We start from the raw sequence: 19,793 nt of genomic DNA, 5'->3' as shown, positions 1-19,793 counted from the left end.
ATTAAGGTACGCAAAGAACACAAAGCCTGTAATTATCTATAAATATCAGTTTGAGAATTGCCATTAATAAACATTTATTAATAGTATTTGTAAACCTTTACATATACCCAGTGAAGTGAACAGCCTCGGACGATACACAGAGATGAAAAATCCTCCTACATAGGTTTTAGTTGCTTAGCTGCAGTCTTCTCTTCCCTACACCCCTTTGAAAAGTGTTAAAATCCTCCTTCGTCTATTAGTATCACAGAGGAGGGGGGCAGATAATTGGTTACAGTATGTGAGAGCTGATTGGTGAAAAGGAACACACCCCCCTCCACACAGCAGAAGAACTGTGTTGTGAATAGACAAGCTGCATGCTGAGCTCCCTCCCCAGCACAAATTTATCTCATGTGTCTGGAAAACTTGTCAAAAGTGACTTCTTCTGATAACAGAGAAACGAAGCACCAGAGGGAAACAACACTTAGAGCTTTGGAGAGAGACAAGTAAACACTGCAAATATATGTGCTTTGCTCAGATTTCATGACTGAGGTTTACAACTACTTCAACCACTTGCCTACTGGGCACTTTCATCCCCTTCCTGCCCAGGCCAATTTTCAGCTTTCAGCGCTGTCGCACTTTGAATAATAATTGCGCAATCATGCAACACGGCACCCCAAAAAAAATGTAATATTTTTTTTTGAGACAGACAGAGCTTTCTTTCGGTGGTAATCACCACTGGGTTTTGTTTTTGTTTTGTTTTTTTGCTAAACAAAACTAAAGACCGAAAATGTTTAAAAAGAAAAAAGGTTTTTTAGTTTCGGTTGTAAAATGTTGTAAATAGAAAATTCTCCTTTAGTCTCCGTTTCCACTACCGCGGCTATGAAGTTGTGCTACTTCTAGCGCGACTTCGTAGTGAAAGTAAACTGCGGCTTTCAGTGCGACTTGTCCCTCATTATAGAGGGAAGTCGCACTAAAGTCGACTCAAAAGTAGTGCACAAACTACTTTTGAAGTCGCCGCAATTGAAGTCGCGGCAGTGAAAACGGGCCCGATTGAAACGAATGGCTTTTGACTTGCTGTGCGACTTGACATGTGTCAAGTCGCACTAGTGGAAACCGGCCCTTACTGATGTGCGCCGATGAGGATGCACTGATATGCTGCTCTGATGGGCACCTATAGGCTGCTCTGATAATCAGGACACTGGATGTAGATGCCCCCAGTGTGGATTGCTGCTTATCGGCTCTCCTCTCGTGTGGTCAGTGGAGGAGAGGATTGCCGATAACCGGCAAATCCTGTTTACACTGTGATCAGCTGTGATTGAACACAGCTGGTCACGTGGTAAAGAGCTGCTGTGATTGGCACTTAACCCCGATCTGTAATCAGCTGTGTCCAAAGGATGCAGCAATCATAAATCACTGCCAATGCGCGCTGCAGGGGAAACGTGAGCATGGGAGGATGTCATATGTTCGAGCGCGCTGTAGCCATCATTCGGCTATAGTGCAGTCATGAGGGGGTAAAGGTGCCTTTGCTTTAACTTTTAAGATAAGGGTGAAGTTCCTCTTTAAGACACGGTTTGTAATAAGTATGCGGTATGTGAAGTCTGAATCTGCATACTCATCCCAAAATCTGTGTGTGTATATATGCAATCCATAAAATCAGCAGGACAGCATTGTAATTGGCATTTTCTAAGGTTGGCCATGGCAGCCTACATATTTCCTTCAGCAAAGACTTTGTTTTATGACATCAGCCTGCAGTCTAATTATCTCTAGTTTCGATGACCTTTACATAAAGACATTTTTCTTCATCAAGAAAGATTTTGTTTTAGGATTATAAGATTATATTCCAAATGTCCAAAATGAATAAAACCATGAGGGCCTCTGATTGTTCTCCAATAATCACTTTTCCATCTGACATACATGTGTTGTGTTGATTCCATGCACCCCTCCCCCTCTCTTCATAACACCATCATCCAGATCATAGAGCACTTAAACCCAGTAAAGGGTACCATGAAAAAGCCTAGACCAGCGATCCTCAAACTGCGGCCCTCCAGCTGTTGCAGAACTACACATCCCATGAGACAGTGTAAAACTCTGACATTCGCAGACATGACTAGGCATGATGGGAATTGTAGTTCCTGAACAACTGGAGGGCCATAGATTAAAGACCCCTGGCCTAGACCAAAGGATACTGATAAGGCACAGAGCAATAGAATGCCTGTTTGCTTTGATGGACTCTCAACTTCTGCAGAGCCTTGTAAAGGTCTTTTGGGAATCTTATACCCTTATCGGTCCTGGCTTTCGAAATCTGGCATTTGTCCCAGTACCTTAGGAGAAAATTCTCAGAAGCCTAGACAGTTTGCCAACATAAACTAAAAAAGGGAATGTATAGTCTTTCAAGTAGAAAGCAAATCAGCTCGATGCAAGTTATCTTCCTGCTCTGCAGCATTACACCATGGTTGTGCATTTCAGCTCTTTTCATAATGTGAAACTTTAGACTGAATGACCCATTAAAACAATGCCCTTCCTATGTGAGTGATATTTTAGCAAGTAACTACCAACAATTCCCCACTAGTGGCTAACCTACAAATTCTACATATAAAACAATTACAAAATATATAGAAAAGAAAGCTTGTAAAAAAAGTTAAAGCCATATAAAAATATACTAAGAAATAAACTGAGAACATGATCTCATTAAAAAAGCACTAGCAAAAAAAAAAAAAAAAAAAAGGAAGAAGGTTATGGCCCCTTTGCACAGTTGGACCCGTCTGTCTGTTTTTTGACCCATGGTTTCATGGATGAAAATGCACAACAATACACCCCAATGGATGGGCAGATGTAAATGGACTTGTGTCTGCATACATCCGCCCACCCCTGGGTCCATTCAGGTCCATCAGGCCAAACAGAAAAAGTTTAAATGTTTGGGTCTGCTTTTACTGAGAGGACCAGGAGGTGGGCCACCCACCAGTAGGGATTACATGGGTCGGTTTTTTCCATGGAGGGTCCTTATTAATAAACCTGTTCAATCACTGCCTTTACTGATGCTAATTTAGTATATATACTAATTTTCCAAATAACTTTTTATGTCACATTCAAATGCAGCCTAAGCTGTCCAGCAAAAAGGTAGCTGCCTTAGGCATTAAAAATGCCTATCCATTAGGGTCCTTTCACACGAACGATCTGATCAGATCCGCCTGTCAGTTTTTCAGGCAGACCTAATCAGATGCTCCATGCATCCCTGTGAGGCAGCGGATGTCAGCGGAGACATCTCTGCTGACACCCGCTGCTATCTGCTTCCGATCCTATCCATGAAATCCGGACAGATGGAAACCCTATTTTCCATCCGTCCAGCGGATTGGATCAAATGAGAATGGACAGGCGGTCTGTTCTCATCCGATCTCCCCATAGAGGACAGCGGGGATCTGACAGCTCCATCTCCGCACACAGAGTGGAGAAGACAGAGCTGTCATCCGCCAACTCAGCGGGGATCAGCGGATCAATCCCCGCTGAGCAGAAAGGACTTCGTCGGCAGATGCGGACCGTGTGAAAGGACCTTAACACAGATGGGTGCTTTTATCTACACCTGGTACCCAGTCTTTGGTCAAGGGTGCATGCAGCCCTTTGGCACTTACCGTGCTGCCCTCTGGGCCCATGAAGACAGTGATGGGGCTTTTTCCCTCACTTTGCTTCTGGTTAAACAGCTGTCTCCTGGACTGGAAGTGGGGGAAAATCTCTCTAAAAGAGCCCCAGACAGCAGCAGAAACCAAACAGTGGTTCAAACCTTTCCGTATCTGCTTTCTGAATGCATCATTTACATGTATAGCGACACCTAGTACGCGATTCGCCTCTTCCGGGGAGGGGGCACGCGCTGCCGACACCACAGCTATGCTGTAATTAGACACAGCAGAAGCCGATCAGTGGGTGCCAGCCAATGCATGTCCACCAGCACCCGCTGATCAGAGAAGAGAGACAGGGAACAGAGCCCTGCTCTTTCAGCAGGGATGTGATGGATTTCATTTTGCTGCAATGCAGGGAATAAAATCCATCAGATCCCTTAGTAAAAACAGGCCATATAGTGCACAAAAACACTGGTTAGGGCACACATTTAACCCTCTGATCGCCCTAGATGTTTAACCCCCTTTCCAGCCAGTGTCCTTAGTACAGTGACTGCATATTTTTGCCACTGATCACTGTATTAGTGTCACTGGTTCCCTCAATTAGTGTCAGACTCTCTCTACTGCAATATCGAAGTCCCGCTATAACTCGCTGATTGTCACCTTTGCTAGCATAAAAAAATCCAGTATATACTGTACACACATATATATATAAAATATGTGTGTGTGTATTATATAAATATATATATATATATATATATATATATATATATATATATATATATATATATATTATATATATATATACACACATATACACACACACACACACACACACACACACACACAGACAGACAGACACCATAGTTTGTAGACGCTATTACTTTTGCGCAAACCAATCAAACGCTTATTGGGTTTTTTGCTTTTTTTTTTTTTTTTTACCACATATATGTAGCAGAATACATATTGTCCTGAATTTATGAACAAATTTGATTTTTTTCATTGGATATATTTTATAGCAGAAAGTTTTTTCAAATTTCTTTATAACGCAAAAAATAAAAAACCCAGGAGGTGATCAAATACCGCAAACAGAAAGTTCAAATTGTGGGGGGGGGGGGCACAAATTTAATTTGGGTACAGCATTGCATGAATGCGCAATCATCAGTTAAAGTAATGCAGTGCCGTATTGCCGTATTGCAAAAATTGGCCTGGTCATGAAGGAGGGTAAATGTTCCAGGGGTCAAGTGGCTATTCTATCCAAAACTGGAAAAAAAAAAAAAAAAAAAAAAAAGTTTTGGCAGTACATAAACTTTATCTTTGTCTGTAATGACAAACACCTGTGCAATATCACATTGTGTAACCAGAAGCTCAGAGCTGCTACATGATCAGTAGTTTATCAGCCTTTTACAGCTATAGTATAATAAACAGGAAAAGTGATAAGCAATCAAGGGTTACTTATAGATGGATAAGAATTACTCTGCCTTGCTGTACATAAGGCAGGTGAATTAAAAAAAAAATACACAGAAGAAATGTGAAAAAAAAAAAAAAGAATTTGAAGTCAAATGTGATGGCCCTTTATGATAAAATACTCAGCATTAGTGACACACTTTGGCATCCTTTAAACTCATCTCTATAGAATTCTGAATTCCTGGCCCACAGCTCACTGCAGTTTAAATTAAAGAGGAGTTTGGAGGATACCTAAGCTTATTTCTCTTCAATATATACAGAAATATACCATACATAAAAAAAAAAAAAACTACCATTTTAAAATCTAAAAAAAGAAATACTAATGCAGTCACTGCAAATTAGGATTGGCAAAGTTATGCTAGAGGCATAATCCATAATTAAAAACAAACATGCTATACTTTTCTGCTCTGTGCAATGGTTTTGAACAGAACAAGCCCAATCCTCCTCTTCTCAGGTCCCCCACCAGCACTCCTGGCCCCTCTTCCCTGCTGAGTGACTATTCTCTACCAGGGGCACTCATGTGTGCTCGCTCCCGAGCCAGCCATCGTGTCTCAGCCCCGCCCCCCCAGCTCTCTCCTCACTGGCTGTGACCGACAGAAGCAGGAGCCAGTGGCTCCTGCCTCTTTGTCTCTTTGCGCTATAAACAAAAAAATTTTGAAAAAAAAAAATATTTTTCACATTCTGCTATATAACATTCCCAAAAAAAAATCAAATTTTTTAAACATTTTAGGCCAATTTGTTTTCTGCTACATATTTTTGGTTAAAAAAAAAGAAAAAAAACGCAATAAGCATATTTTGATTGGTTTGCGCAAAATTTATCTTGTCTACTAACTACGGGAAAGATTTATGTCATTTTTATTATTATTTATTTATTTTTTTTTTTTTTACTAGTAATGGCGGCAATCTGCGATTTTTAGCAGGACTGCGACATTGTGGTGGACAGATCGGACCCCTGACATTTTTGACACTTTTGGGGGGACCAGTGACATTACTACAGTAATCAGTGCTATAAATATGCACTGTTACTGTAATAATGACATTGGCGAGGAAGGGATAATCAAAGGGTTAAATGTATGCCTCATGCTTACTGACGTGGGGGGAGGGGGTTCTGTGTCACAGACAGAGATCCCAAGTTCAGCTATGCTGAATCCTGTGATATCTCCCTGTCTGTCACTGAGAAGATCCGCCTGCTTTGTTTACATTAACAGGCGGGTCTTCTCACACTTTCCTCGACGATCAGGGAAGAGAGGCATTGTCCCTTCTATTTCTGTATAAGGATGATGGCACTGTAATTATTTTATTTAAAAAAAAAAACAAAAAACAACTTCTAAAGTTCCTTTTTTCTAGTCAATATACAGCTGTCACATGACCCAGCTCTTTCACAACCTGCCTGCAGGGAAACAAACACGAGGAACCTCTAATCCCCTGCTGCTGGTCACATGTTGTTAAAAAAAAAAAAAAAAAAAAACACCTTTGGAATACAGTGTAAAATGTGTTTTAATTGGTCACACAAGTATATATTTGTGATTAAATCTTTATTATTTAGTGAAAATAACATGGTGTGGATGGATTTCTGCCAGTCACAGGCTGTGTCACGTCCCTTCAACCTGTGTCTTAGAATAGGAGGGTGGTAAAGCCTCCATCAATCTACATGTAATATTCTGCCCCTATTGTTTTTAGCTGGTTAGTGAACATGAAGGAGAGGAGTGAGGGAGTGGGCTGTCATTTACCACTGTGTATATACATCCACATGTGTGAGTCTATAGTCACAGGGGCTGCTCAGATGGGATAGGAAGGAAATGCTCAGCATAGAAACTCACTGAAAACTGAGCATGTGCAGAGTTTCCACAACAGCTACAAAATCCCTAGCTGAATTGGGGACATGAATAGAAGGTAGAGATAGAGAACAGCAGGATTAACCATTTTTTTTGCAGAATACAGAAAACGAATCTCATAGTGACTAAGTGAGTATGAACAGCATGTGATACACCATTTATTGATAGTTTTTTTTTTTATAATGTGGGTTTAGAGACATGTTAAATGTAAAAAACATTTTGCCTTTAGAACCACTTTAATATTAGGAGTGACAAGATGGTGCAACAAGGGATTTCTATTACAAAACTCTCCTAGGGTCAGTTTGTTTAAAAAGTTCCCAGCAATCCTAACAAACAGCTTTTAGCTTGTCAAACATTCATTTAGGAACAGCCTGGTAATGAAGAAGATCTGTAATGGAAATCTATTTATAGCACAATTCTGAGGATAGTACAAACAAATGACTGATCAGGTGATCTGCCTAGGGTAAAAGGGTGCTTGTGTGCTGCAGATTTACCGCAGATCGTATAGCCTCAAGGATCTGGATTTATAAATGCTTCTTTCTTCAGTGGGGCACTCATCCAAACAAATGCCTCTGCCAGGCACTGCAGCTTAATGCAAAGATCTGCAGAAAGTTAGGTGTACAGCAAATAATGTATAGATCAATGAGGCTAGCCAGCTATCAAATTATATATAGCTAGATCCATCTATGAGGATCTGTATACGCAGGATGGATATATATATATATATATATATATATATATATATATACACACACACACACACATATATACACACACATATATACACACACACACACGCGATCTCTCAGCAACCCAATTTCTGCTTGTCATGAACAGTATATACACTGTTATTTGTATAAAGGAGATGATAGATGCCAGAACTGCTCATGTTTCCGTGGTTACTAATTAGCAGTTAGTGTGGTTAGGCCTCTTACACAGACTCACAAACATTACTTCTTGTCACCAGGCGCTGGGACAAAAGCCATGCTAAAGGTGAACCAGATTTCTTTGGTAATACTGGTCAATCCTGGAAAAATAGAACCACTAAATATAACACATATTATAATATATATATATATATATATATATATATATATATATATATCTGATCATGGTTCTATTTTTCCAGGATTGACCAATCTGGTTCACCTTTAGCATGGCCATGATCACACACACACACATATACACACACATATATATATATATATATATATATATATATATATATATATATATATATATATATAACATTTTTGGGCCCGGGTGCAGAGCAGAGAAAGCGCATATAAACCAAAGAAGAGAGCGGCACTCATGGGTCTTGAAAGGTGAACGGACAATAATGGTTTAATCAAAGTTTCAACAAGGCACAAGCTCGTCTTCCTCAGGACCCAAGATCCTGAGGAAGACAAGCTTGTGCCTCGTCGAAACGTTGATGTATGATATGTATATACATACATACACTCACACAGTATCTCACAAAAGTGAGTACACCCCTCACATTTTTGTAAATATATTATTATATCTTTTCATGTGACAACACTGAAGAAATGACACTTTGCTACAATGAAAGTAGTGAGTGTACAGCTTGTATAACAGTGTACATTTTCTGTTCCCTCAAAATACCAAACACACAGCCACTAAGCCGCTGGCAACAAAAGTGAGTACACCCCTAATTGAAAGTGTCCAAATTGGGCCCAATTAGCCATTTTCCCTCCCCGGTGTCATGTGACTTGTTAGTGTTACAAGGTCTCGGGTGTGAATGGGGAGCAGGTGTGTTAAATTTGGTTTTATCGCGCTCTCTCTCTCTCTCATACTGGTCACTGGAAGTTCAACATGGCACCTCATGGCAAAGAACTCTCTGAGGATCTGAGAAAAGAATTGTTGCTCTACAAAAAGATGGCGAACCTTGGCACCCCAGAAGTTTTGAAGCTACATTTCCCATGATGCTCAACTACACTGCAGAGTGCATGAGCATCATGGGAAATGTAGTTCCAAAACATCTGGGGTGCCAAGGTTCGCCATCACGGGCCTAGGCTATAAGAAGATTGTCAAGACCCTGAATCTGAGCTGCAGCACTGTGGCCAAGACCATACAGCGGTTTAACAGAACTGGCTCCAATCAGAACAGGCCTTGCCATGGTCGACCAAAGAATTTGAGTGCACGTGCTCACCGTCATATCTAGAGGTTGACTAAGGGAAATAGACGTATGAGTGCTGCCAGCATTGCTGCAGAGGTTGACCATATGCCGAACACTGCATGAAATTGGTCTGCATGGCTGGGGTCCCAGAAGGAAGCCTCTTCTAAGGATGATGCACAAGAAAGATCACAATCAGTTTGCTGAACACAACCAAATAAGATAAACTTATTTGGTTTAGATAGTGTCAAGCGTGGGTGACGACAACCAGGTGAGGAATACCAAGACAAGTGTGTCTTGCCTACAGTCAGGCATGGTGGTGGGAGTGTCATGGTCTGGGGCTGCATGAGTGCTGCCGGCACTAAGGAGCTACAGTTCATTGAGGGAACCATAAATGCCAACATGTACTGTGACATACTGACGCAGAGCATGATCTCCTCCCTCCGGAGACTGGCTGCAGGGCAGTATTCCAACATGATAATGACCCCAAAACACACCTCCAAGACGAACACTGCCTTGCTAAAGAAGCTGAGGGTAAAAGTGATGGACTGGCCAAGCATGTCTCTATATCTAAACCCTATTGAGCATCTGTGGGGCATCCTCAAACGGAAGGTGGAGGAGCGCAAGGTCTCGAACATCCACCAGTTCTGTGAAGTCACCATGGAGAAGTGGAAGGTGACTCCAGTGGCAACCTGTGAAGCTCTGGTGAACTCCATGCCCAAAAGGGTTAAGGCAGTGCTGGAAAATAATGGTGGCCACACAAAATATTGACACTTTGGGTCCAATTTGGACATTTTCACTTAGGGGTGTACTCACTTTTTTTTGCCAGCAGTTTAGACATTAACGGCTGTGTGCTGAGTTATTTTGAGGGAACAGCAAATTTACACTGTTATATAAGCTGTACACTCACTACTTTACATTGTAGCAAAGTGTCATTTCTTCAGTTTTGTCACAGGAAAAGATATAATAAAATATTACAAAAATGTGAGGGGTGTACTCACTTAAGATACTGTGTAATATATAATATTATATATGCGCATGCATGTATGTATATATACACACTAAATCACCAAAAGTATTGTGACGCCTGCCTTTACACACACATAAACTTTAATGGCATCCCAGTCTTAGTCCCTAGGGTTCAATATTGAGTTGGCCCACCCTTTGCAGCTATAACAGCTTCAACTCTTCTGGGAAGGCTGTCCACAAGGTTTAGGAGTGCGTTTATGGGAATAATTTTACCAGAAGTGCATTTCTGAGGTCAGGCACTAATGTGGATGAGAAGGCTTGGCTCGCAGTCTCTGCTCTAATTCATCCCAAAGCTGTTCTATCGGTTTGAGGTCAGGACTCTGTGCAGGCCAGTCAACTTCCTCTACCCCAAAATCGCTCATTTATGTCTTTATGGACCTTGCTTTGTGCACTGGTGCGCAGTCATGTTGGAACAGAAAGGGGCCATCCCCAAACTGTTCCAACAAAGTTGGGAGCATGAAATTAATCAAAATTTCTGCTGACACCTTAAGAGTTCCCTTCACTGGAACTAAGGGACCAAGCCCAACCCCTAAAAAACAACCCCACACCATAATCACCCCTCCACCAAATGATTTGGACCAGTGCACAAATCAAGGTCCATAAAGACATGGATAAGCGAGTTTGGGGTGGAGGAACTTGACTGGCCTGCACAGAGAAATGACCTCAACCCAAAAGAACACCTTTGGGATGAATTAGAGAGGAGACTGTGAGCCAGGCCTTCTCGTCCAATATCAGTGCCTAACCTCACAAATGCACTTCTTGATGAATGGTCAAACATTCCCATAGACACACTCCTAAACCTTGTGGACAGCCTTCCCAGAGGAGTTGAAGCTGTTATAGCTGCAAAGGGTGGGCCAACTCAATATTGAACCCTACGGACCAAGACAGGGATGCCATTAAAGTGCATGTAAATGCAGGCGTCCCAATACTTTTGACAATATGGTACACACACACACCTTTCAGTTGTGTGAAAAACTCTGTGAATGGGATTTCAGCATAAATGTGATCAGACCACCACCTAAGTCACGATAATAAAGAGGATAAAGATGATAACAAGCAAACATGTCAGTATCTGAAACAATCTCAAAAGCATCACAAACACATTGTAAACAAATGTCAGAAGGGTAACTAATCTATATTTAGTAGTTTTTTTATTCTTTATTTATGTGCACTTGATTGCTTCTTGCTCCCATGTACACAAGCTCTAGCAACGCTATATCTTTACTGAACAAATGGTAAAGAGTCAAGGACCATATATGAATACTTTATATTTAGCAGCCAGTGGAACTTCCTTTACTGGCAAATGTCCAAATACTTTAGCTGCACATTATCCCAGCACATTAATCTGGATGTATCCGACATCTATCCTACTGTTTTCAGTATGTGAATGTTTTTTTACATTGCACATGATAGATCACAGCATTTCATTGTGATTGAGACCAGGACTGCAGCCTTGGAATTTCAAATAGCAACTGAACTGGGGAAGCAAGGCACATAAAAGGCACCTTTATTGCCAGTAGACTTCCTGAAGTTGATCATTTTCCTATCACAGATTTGTCCCACCTTGTTCTGCCATGTGTCTTTGTGTGGAGGAAGCCAGCTTGGTAGAAGCTTTGCTTCCTTATTTCAGAGATGTCCCCTGATGACTGGTGAAAAAGTGTAGAAAACATAGATCCACATAAACATTGAAGCTGGGGGATCCTTCCACTCCAGGTCCCAATGTACAGCTTTCCCTCCAGCAAGGAAAGAAGTGAGAAGCAAAGTAGTGAGCTCCCCAAAAATTCACTAGCATGGTGAAAATCGAAACCATGTGCACAGTGCCTTAAATTCACATTGCAAATATACAGGTATGAATCAATTTTTTTCTGGAGGCACTAAAAGCTACAGTCTGGGATGTAGACAAAGTCTGCCCTTGCAGAGGGCTCCCACACACTGACAGACGTTACATGTTCATTAAGTCCAGGAGGCCTCCAAATTTTGTAAACAAAGGGCTGGTTTATTGTCCTTCAGAATTTAGGGCCAGTGGAAGTAGAAAATGCTTCAGCATCAGTAGTAGTAAAAAAATTACATAGCGCCTGTAGTCAATAGAAGGAGGAACAGTTCCCCGTTATTGGTATTACTTGGTAGAATAGTGCCCAACTGTTTATATCAGTTGGAGGAATTATGCCCCATTGCTGGTGTCAGTGGGAGGAATAGTCCCCCATTGCAGGTGTCAGTGGGAGGAATAGTCCCCCATTGCAGGTGTCAGTGGGAGGAATAGTCCCCCATTGCAGGTGTCAGTGGGAGGAATAGTCCCCCATTGCAGGTGTCAGTGGGAGGAATAGTCCCCCATTGCAGGTGTCAGTGGGAGGAATAGTCCCCCATTGCAGGTGTCAGTGGGAGGAATAGTCCCCCATTGCAGGTGTCAGTGGGAGGAATAGTCCCCTATTGCAGGTGTCAGTGGGAGGAATAGTCCCCCATTGCAGGTGTCAGTGGGAGGAATAGTCCCCCATTGCAGGTGTCAGTGGGAGAAGGAGTGCCCCATCATTGGTGTCAGTGGAAGGAAAAATGCCCCACTGTTGGTGTCAGTGGAAGGAAAAATGGTTCCCCGCTGTTGGTGTCAGTAGAAGGAATGGTACCTCCTTGTTGGTGTTAGTGGGAAGAATAGTGCCCAGGGAGCCGGATATAGGCTAACAAAGAGCTGCATTTGGCCAAGGGCCATAGTTTGGAGACCACTGATTTAGTCTAAAGGCACATTAATACACTATATTACTTGTCTTATTCTATGATCCAGCAGGCTCCAGCACTGTTCTCTTCTATCCGAAGCTCCAGGCTGTTGCAGTCCCTTAGGCCCCTTTCACACACTCCGTTGGACGGAGTCCGTTTTTCTCAGCGGGGGATCGACCAGCCGATCCCCCACTGAGCAGGAGGAGGACAGCTGTGTCTCCGCGCTGTGTGCGGAGACACAGCTGTCAGTTCCCCATGCATCTTTATGGGGGAAATCGGATGGGAACGGACCGTTGGTCTGTTCTCATCCGATCCGCTGGACGGATGGAAAATAGGGTTTCCATCCGTCCAGATTTGACGGATCGGATCAGATGTCAGCGGACATGTCTCCGCTGACATCCAATGCCCCATAGGGATGCATGGGGGTACCGTTCAGATCCGCCAAAAAAACGGACAGGCGGATCTGAACGGTCCGCTAGTGTGAAAGGGGCCTAAGAGTCATCACGTTCAATATAGGGCTATTAATCCTATTGTACGTGGACGAAGTGAAAATGCAACCACGACAAGAGAGGCAGCAGCACAGGAAGAACCTGTCAGAACTAGGAATAAGGTAAGTAATGCATACTATCCCTGTAGCCCAAAGACCAAACAAGCATTTAACCTTTACTGTGCAGGGGTCCCACTGCATGGGTGGATTTTGTAGAAATCCTGGAGTTTATATCCAAAAGGTAAATTATTCAGGCTACTGCGTAGGCACAATTAATGTCTCTAAATGCTCCCTATAAAAGAGAGCAAATATTCACTTTTTGATTTTCCTCCATTAGAGCTTCTGTTATGAAATACTCCTGCGATTTGGGTCGCTGTCATTTTATATGGGTCAACTTCTCAAATTTTAGATCACAGACAGTCGCGCTAACATTCTACTTAACAGTTACTACTTGGCATTCAATGATTGTAAGATGTTGAGGCCCCAAGGCAGTAAAGCGCTCCCTCCATCTAGCTTTAGAACTGCGATAAATCAGGTAGCATTTTTTTTTGTGAAGAGCGCAGGTTTCTTTTGTGTTAGCATTCCATGAACATCGCTCTTGATCAGGGCTATTGTTAGAGAAGACTCATGCATTTAAATGTTATGAAATACAAGAGATGGATCCTCCAGAGCCTTGGCCATCACCCTAAAACCCACCACACGTTACAATCAGATTGTACAGTCTTCTTTACATCTATTAACAATAATGTAGTGCAAGGAACTACCTGACTGTATTACAAACAGATTGGGTCGTTTAGGTAGACCCTTATATTTTGGTAAATGTCCAGTTGACTGTATAAAGATGCTATGGTCATACAGTAACTTGTATGGTGATCCTAAGATTCATTGTCACTTCTTTGGCAACTGTACAAAATATTTGTGACAGGAGTTACTTTGGTTGGGGGACCTGCGGAACCCAGCTTACCTTAGAGGGGTTGAGAAATCCCTCTCTCAGCTCCCTAGGCCCCTCTTATGTGTAAGTCACCCTGTGTCTATTAGGGGCACACCAAGAAAATGATGGACAGCTACTTAATGGACACAGAGAATATGGATTGGATTACTTAAAATGGGACAGTAATATTTATCAACAATATACCTGAAGAAATCTATGAAGACTATTCCTGGTTAATTTGATTCTGAACATATTTATTGAAAGAGCTGGTCACATTGGCCTCTGTTCCATGTTCTTCAATGTAGGAGACGGACGGTCTGTTACTGGTGGTCTCCTGCTATTGTCTGTGTATCAAGGTGTGATGTGTTTACACTTATAATAATGTGTATTATACTTCATGACTCGATGACAGCAAGTCTGCTAGTTAATTAAATCACTGTCATCTATTAGTTGCTAGTGGGAAAGTAGAATACTGTTTGTGTTGGTTGTTCCTTAGATATGGTAATTATATTTCTGTACACAATTTCATCTGCATACCTTACTGTAATCAGGCACCTGACCTGGTGGTGTATACTGTATATTCGGTGTAAGTTTTTTCAATAAATGTTCTAGATCGTATACAAGCTATTCTCAGCATGTTTTGTATGGGGCGGCTAGGATACCTATGTGCAAGATTGAAGGAAGCAGAATTCTGGACGGAAGCACACAGGCACATTGTGGGTCACGGTACCGCTACAAAATCCTTCAATTGTTTTCTGGCAAAGCTTATTATATCTGTTTGACCTAGGGCAATGTCACTCTGCCTTTCTGGTGGACCCTCAGCCTTTCCAGATAAGGTTACGTTTTTCTCTCAATTTAATTGGTAATATTTTTTCCTTGGAATTACATTTTTACATTTTTTAGGGGGCTGCCATAAAATAATTAGTTACTAAGATGCTTCTGTAGCTTAGATCATTACTGGGGGGGAAGCTTCTAGGACATTGATAAGTGAGGCCTAGTGTTACTGCTCATCTTCATCATCACAGGAGTGAGCTCTCAAATGCTGAGCTCATAGCTACTGCATCAGGGGAGAGAAAGAGCACTTGGGAAAGTTTGAATCAGAGAAATAATTCACTTCTGTGATGGTGAAGGTGTGTGGTAATAGCTTGGTTTCTCTTAGCAACAGCCTAGAAACCGAGAGTTTTCAGGTCAGGCTTAATGAGGTATGTAAATGGCCTACACCTATACCAAGGGCATTATTCACCTCTGATCAAAGCTGAACAGCTTGTATTTATCTACATACGCAGTTTTTTTCAGAAAGATGAACTATGCCTTTAAAATCCCAAATAAGAATAAAAAGTCCATAGTCCATTTACTATAGATGATCTGAAAGCTCTGTATATCAAACAAGTATTTCCATACAACAGGACAAGATAAACTTTCATGCAAATATACGAATGAGAATGTCAAAACCCATACTTCATTGTTGATGACTATATATATATATATATATATATATATATATATATATATATATATATTATATACACATATATGTAGGTGCACCTCCACATATTCATTTGTATGTACAGGCTATATACATCCATACACGTCCACATATGCACATTTTTATATGATAGATACATAGAATAGATAGATTTGAAAAGGCAGTGGATCAGCAGTCTTGCCCCTTCCCTGTAATGTAAATATATAGATAGGAGAAGGGCAGAGGACCAGCAGTCTTGCCTTGCACAGTGTGCCCCCCCCCCCCCTACCCTGCAATGTATACAAAGATGTATAATTATGAGAAGGGCAGAGGACCAGTACAATCAGTGTGCCCCCTTCCCTGCAATGTATATATAGATCTGGGAAGAGTCTTGCCATGCTAAGTGTGCCCTCTTCCCTTCAATGTATAAATAAATATACAGATATGAGAAGAGAAGATGACCAGTACAATCAGTGTGCCCCCTTCTCAGCATTGTATATATAAATATATATAGATATGTTAAGGGCAGAGGGCCAGCAGTCTTGCCATGCTCAGTGTTCACCCTTTCTTGCAATGTTTATATATCTGAGAAGGGTCCTGCCATGCTCAGTGTGCCCCTTCCCTGCAATGTATATATAGATTTATATATATATATATATATATATATATATATATATATTATAGCAGCAGGGTCCTCCTATGCTCAGTGTGCCCCTTCCCTGAAATGTATATATATTATAGTAACAGGGTCCTGCAATGCTCAGTGTACCCCTTCCCTGCAATGTATATACAGATATAAATATATAAAGGGTCCTGCCATTCTCAGTGTACCCCTTCCCTGCAATGTATATACAGATATATGAAGGGCCCTGCCATGCTCGGTGTGCCCCTTCCCTGCAGTGTATATACAGATATATAAAGGGTCCTGCCATGCTTGGTGTGCCCCTTCCCTGCAGTGTATATACAGATATATGAAGGGTCCTGCCATGCTCAGTGTGCCCCTTCCCTGCAATGTATATACAGATATATGAAGGGCCCTGCCATGCTCAGTGTGCCCCTTCCCTGCAATGTATATACAGATATATGAAGGGCCCTGCCATGCTCAGTGTGCCCCTTCCCTGCAGTGTATATACAGATATATGAAGGGTCCTGCCATTCTCAGTGTACCCCTTCCCTGCAGTGTATATACAGATATATGAAGGGTCCTGCCATGCTCAGTGTGCCCCTTCCCTGCAGTGTATATACAGATATATGAAGGGTCCTGCCATGCTTGGTGTGCCCCTTCCCTGCAGTGTATATACAGATATATGAAGGGTCTTGCCATGCTCGGTGTGCCCCTTCCCTGCAGTGTATATACAGATATATGAAGGGTCCTGCCATGCTTGGTGTGCCCCTTCCCTGTAGTGTATATACAGATATATGAAGGGTCTTGCCATGCTCGGTGTGCCCCTTCCCTGCAATGTATATACAGATATATGAAGGGTCCTGCCATGCTTGGTGTGCCCTTTCCCTGCAGTGTATATACAGATATATGAAGGGTCTTGCCATGCTCGGTGTGCCCCTTCCCTGCAATGTATATACAGATATATGAAGGGTCCTGCCATGCTTGGTGTGCCCCTTCCCTGCAGTGTATATACAGATATATGAAGGGTCTTGCCATGCTCCGTGTGCCCCTTCCCTGCAATTTATATATAGATATATATTATAGTAACAGGGTCCTGCAATGCTCAGTGTACCCCTTCCCTGCAATGTATATACAGATATATAAAGGGTCCTGCCATTCTCAGTGTACCCCTTCCCTGCAATGTATATACAGATATATGAAGGGTCCTGCCATGCTCGGTGTGCCCCTTCCCTGCAGTGTATATACAGATATATGAAGGGTCTTGCCATGCTCGGTGTGCCCCTTCCCTGCAATGTATATACAGATATATAAAGGGTCCTGCCATGCTCGGTGTGCCCCTTTCCTGCAGTGTATATACAGATATATGAAGGGTCCTGCCATGCTCTGTGTGCCCCTTCCCTGCAGTGTATATACAGATATATGAAGGGTCCTGCCATGCTCAGTGTGCCCCTTTCCTGCAGTGTATATACAGATATATGAAGGGTCCTGCCATGCTCAGTGTGCCCCTTCCCTGCAGTGTATATACAGATATATGAAGGGTCCTGCCATCCTCGGTGTGCCCCTTCCCTGCAGTGTATATACAGATATATGAAGGGTCCTGCCATCCTCGGTGTGCCCCTTCCCTGCAGTGTATATACAGATATATGAAGGGTCCTGCCATGCTCAGTGTGCCCTTTCCTGCAGTGTATATATAGATATATGAAGGGTCCTGCCATGCTCAGTGTGCCCCTTCCCTGCAATGTATATACAGATATATGAAGGGTCCTGCCATGCTTGGTGTGCCCCTTCCCTGCAGTGTATATACAGATATGTGAAGGGTCCTGCCATGCTTGGTGTGCCCCTTCCCTGCAGTGTATATACAGATATATAAAGGGTCCTGCCATGCTCGGTGTGCCCCTTCCCTGCAGTGTATATACAGATATATGAAGGGTCCTGCCATGCTCGGTGTGCCCCTTCCCTGCAGTGTATATACAGATATATGAAGGGTCCTGCCATGCTCAGTGTGCCCCTTCCCTGCAGTGTATATACAGATATATGAAGGGTCCTGCCATGCTCAGTGTGCCCCTTCCCTGCAATGTATATACAGATATATGAAGGGTCCTGCCATCCTCGGTGTGCCCCTTCCCTGCAGTGTTGCTCTCCCATCCTCCTCCCACTGCAGCCTTCCCCTGGCAGTGCCCAGTTGCAGTGATCGGCCATGAAGGAGTTGTGAGCCCAGCAGTCCCCATCTTCCAGCCTGTGTTGATATTCCATACGCTGAGTTCTCCATCTTACCCTGAATTTCTGCCAGAAGCCCTCTGGGTGGAACTCGTGCAGGAAGGGGTTAAACGGAGTGACCCCGACATCTTCGTCCTCGGTGGGGTCCCCCTGCTCGGGTACATGGTCCCCACTCATGACTGTCAGGCTGGGATGAGGACTGAGCTGGGCCTGGCTGGGGATGGCTGTGACTCGGAGGATGGGGGAGGAGCCAGGCCGCCTCTCTGCTCTACTCTTAACCCTGCCTGTGCCGGCTCTCACTGATCCCAGCACACTGAGCATACAGGGAGAACTAGATCTACCTGTTTGTGTACAGGGACACCCAGTTATGACTGATTAGGTAGGTATGTACTGGTGTCTTCATACATGCACCTTCTGCTCTGTGCATACAGCAGCCTTTACCACGCTTTAACCTTCCTAGAAACATTTTGGAAGCCAAATAGCGCTCCTCAAACACCCTGAGAATTAAAATGTTGCTGGGGTTTATTCACCCTTGTGGCAGGCCTTGCTGCCCCTCTGAAGAACAATTCACCATAGTTGGGAGGCAATATGTTGCACCACCGTCGCCTGTTTTGCATTCACCCAATTCACACGTGGTATCATATGCCAGTTTTCCATTTAAAAATCAAAATCAGGAGATATTCATTACCATTACTACAAAATGAAAGCCACATTTGTCCTGAAAAAGTATAATTCAGCTGGATACATTAAGCAGTTGCGATGATATGTCCAGGCAGCCTGGGTTCACACTGGGGCGGCTTCAAAGTCACCCTACTCTGAAGCCGCCCCGTGCAGCGCTACTTCATACAACTTCTCTAATAGAAGTCAATGCAAGTCGCCCCCAAAGTAGTGCAGGAACCTTTTTCTAAGTTGGAGCGACTTAAGTTACTCCGATTAGAACTGTTACATTGCACTGAATGGAGCACAATTTGCCCCCCCCCCCAAAAAAAAAGATATATGAACAACATGTGTCAGCAATACTTACCCCCTAAGCATAAATTGCCCCTCCTCCCAGGACAAATCCACCCCCTACTTAAATCCCCCTCCCAGCTCAAATTCTCCCTCTCTCTTCAAATCCCCCCAGTAACCCCCCCCCCCCAAAAAAAGAAAATTACTCCTGCTAGAACAATACCTCTACCCCTCAAATTTCCCCTCCGAGTACACATTCTGTCCACCTACTTCAAATCCCCCCTCCGAGCACAAATCCCCGACTTATATTTACTCCCCTAGCACAAAGATGTCCTGATCATCCCTACTAGCACAAATACCCC

The 19,793-nt window shown here is 42.9% G+C and overlaps 1 protein-coding gene across 1 annotated transcript in view; it reads right to left on the bottom strand.

Annotated features, from left to right (window-relative positions):
* LPCAT4 (lysophosphatidylcholine acyltransferase 4) overlaps positions 1-18,713 on the bottom strand; it is a 63,935-nt gene extending 45,222 nt beyond the window's left edge. Inside the window, exon 1 of the mRNA XM_082259861.1 lies at positions 18,541-18,713. Within this exon, the coding sequence (XP_082115987.1) occupies positions 18,541-18,660 (120 nt within the window). The 5' untranslated portion in view covers positions 18,661-18,713. The remainder of the gene's footprint in view (positions 1-18,540) is intronic.
* Positions 18,714-19,793: the final 1,080 nt, after the last annotated feature.

This window comes from Pelophylax lessonae, assembly GCF_965119305.1.
Source record: "Pelophylax lessonae genome assembly, chromosome: 1".
NCBI lineage: Eukaryota > Metazoa > Chordata > Amphibia > Anura > Ranidae > Pelophylax > Pelophylax lessonae.
This window is presented reverse-complemented; position numbering and strand designations above follow the sequence as displayed.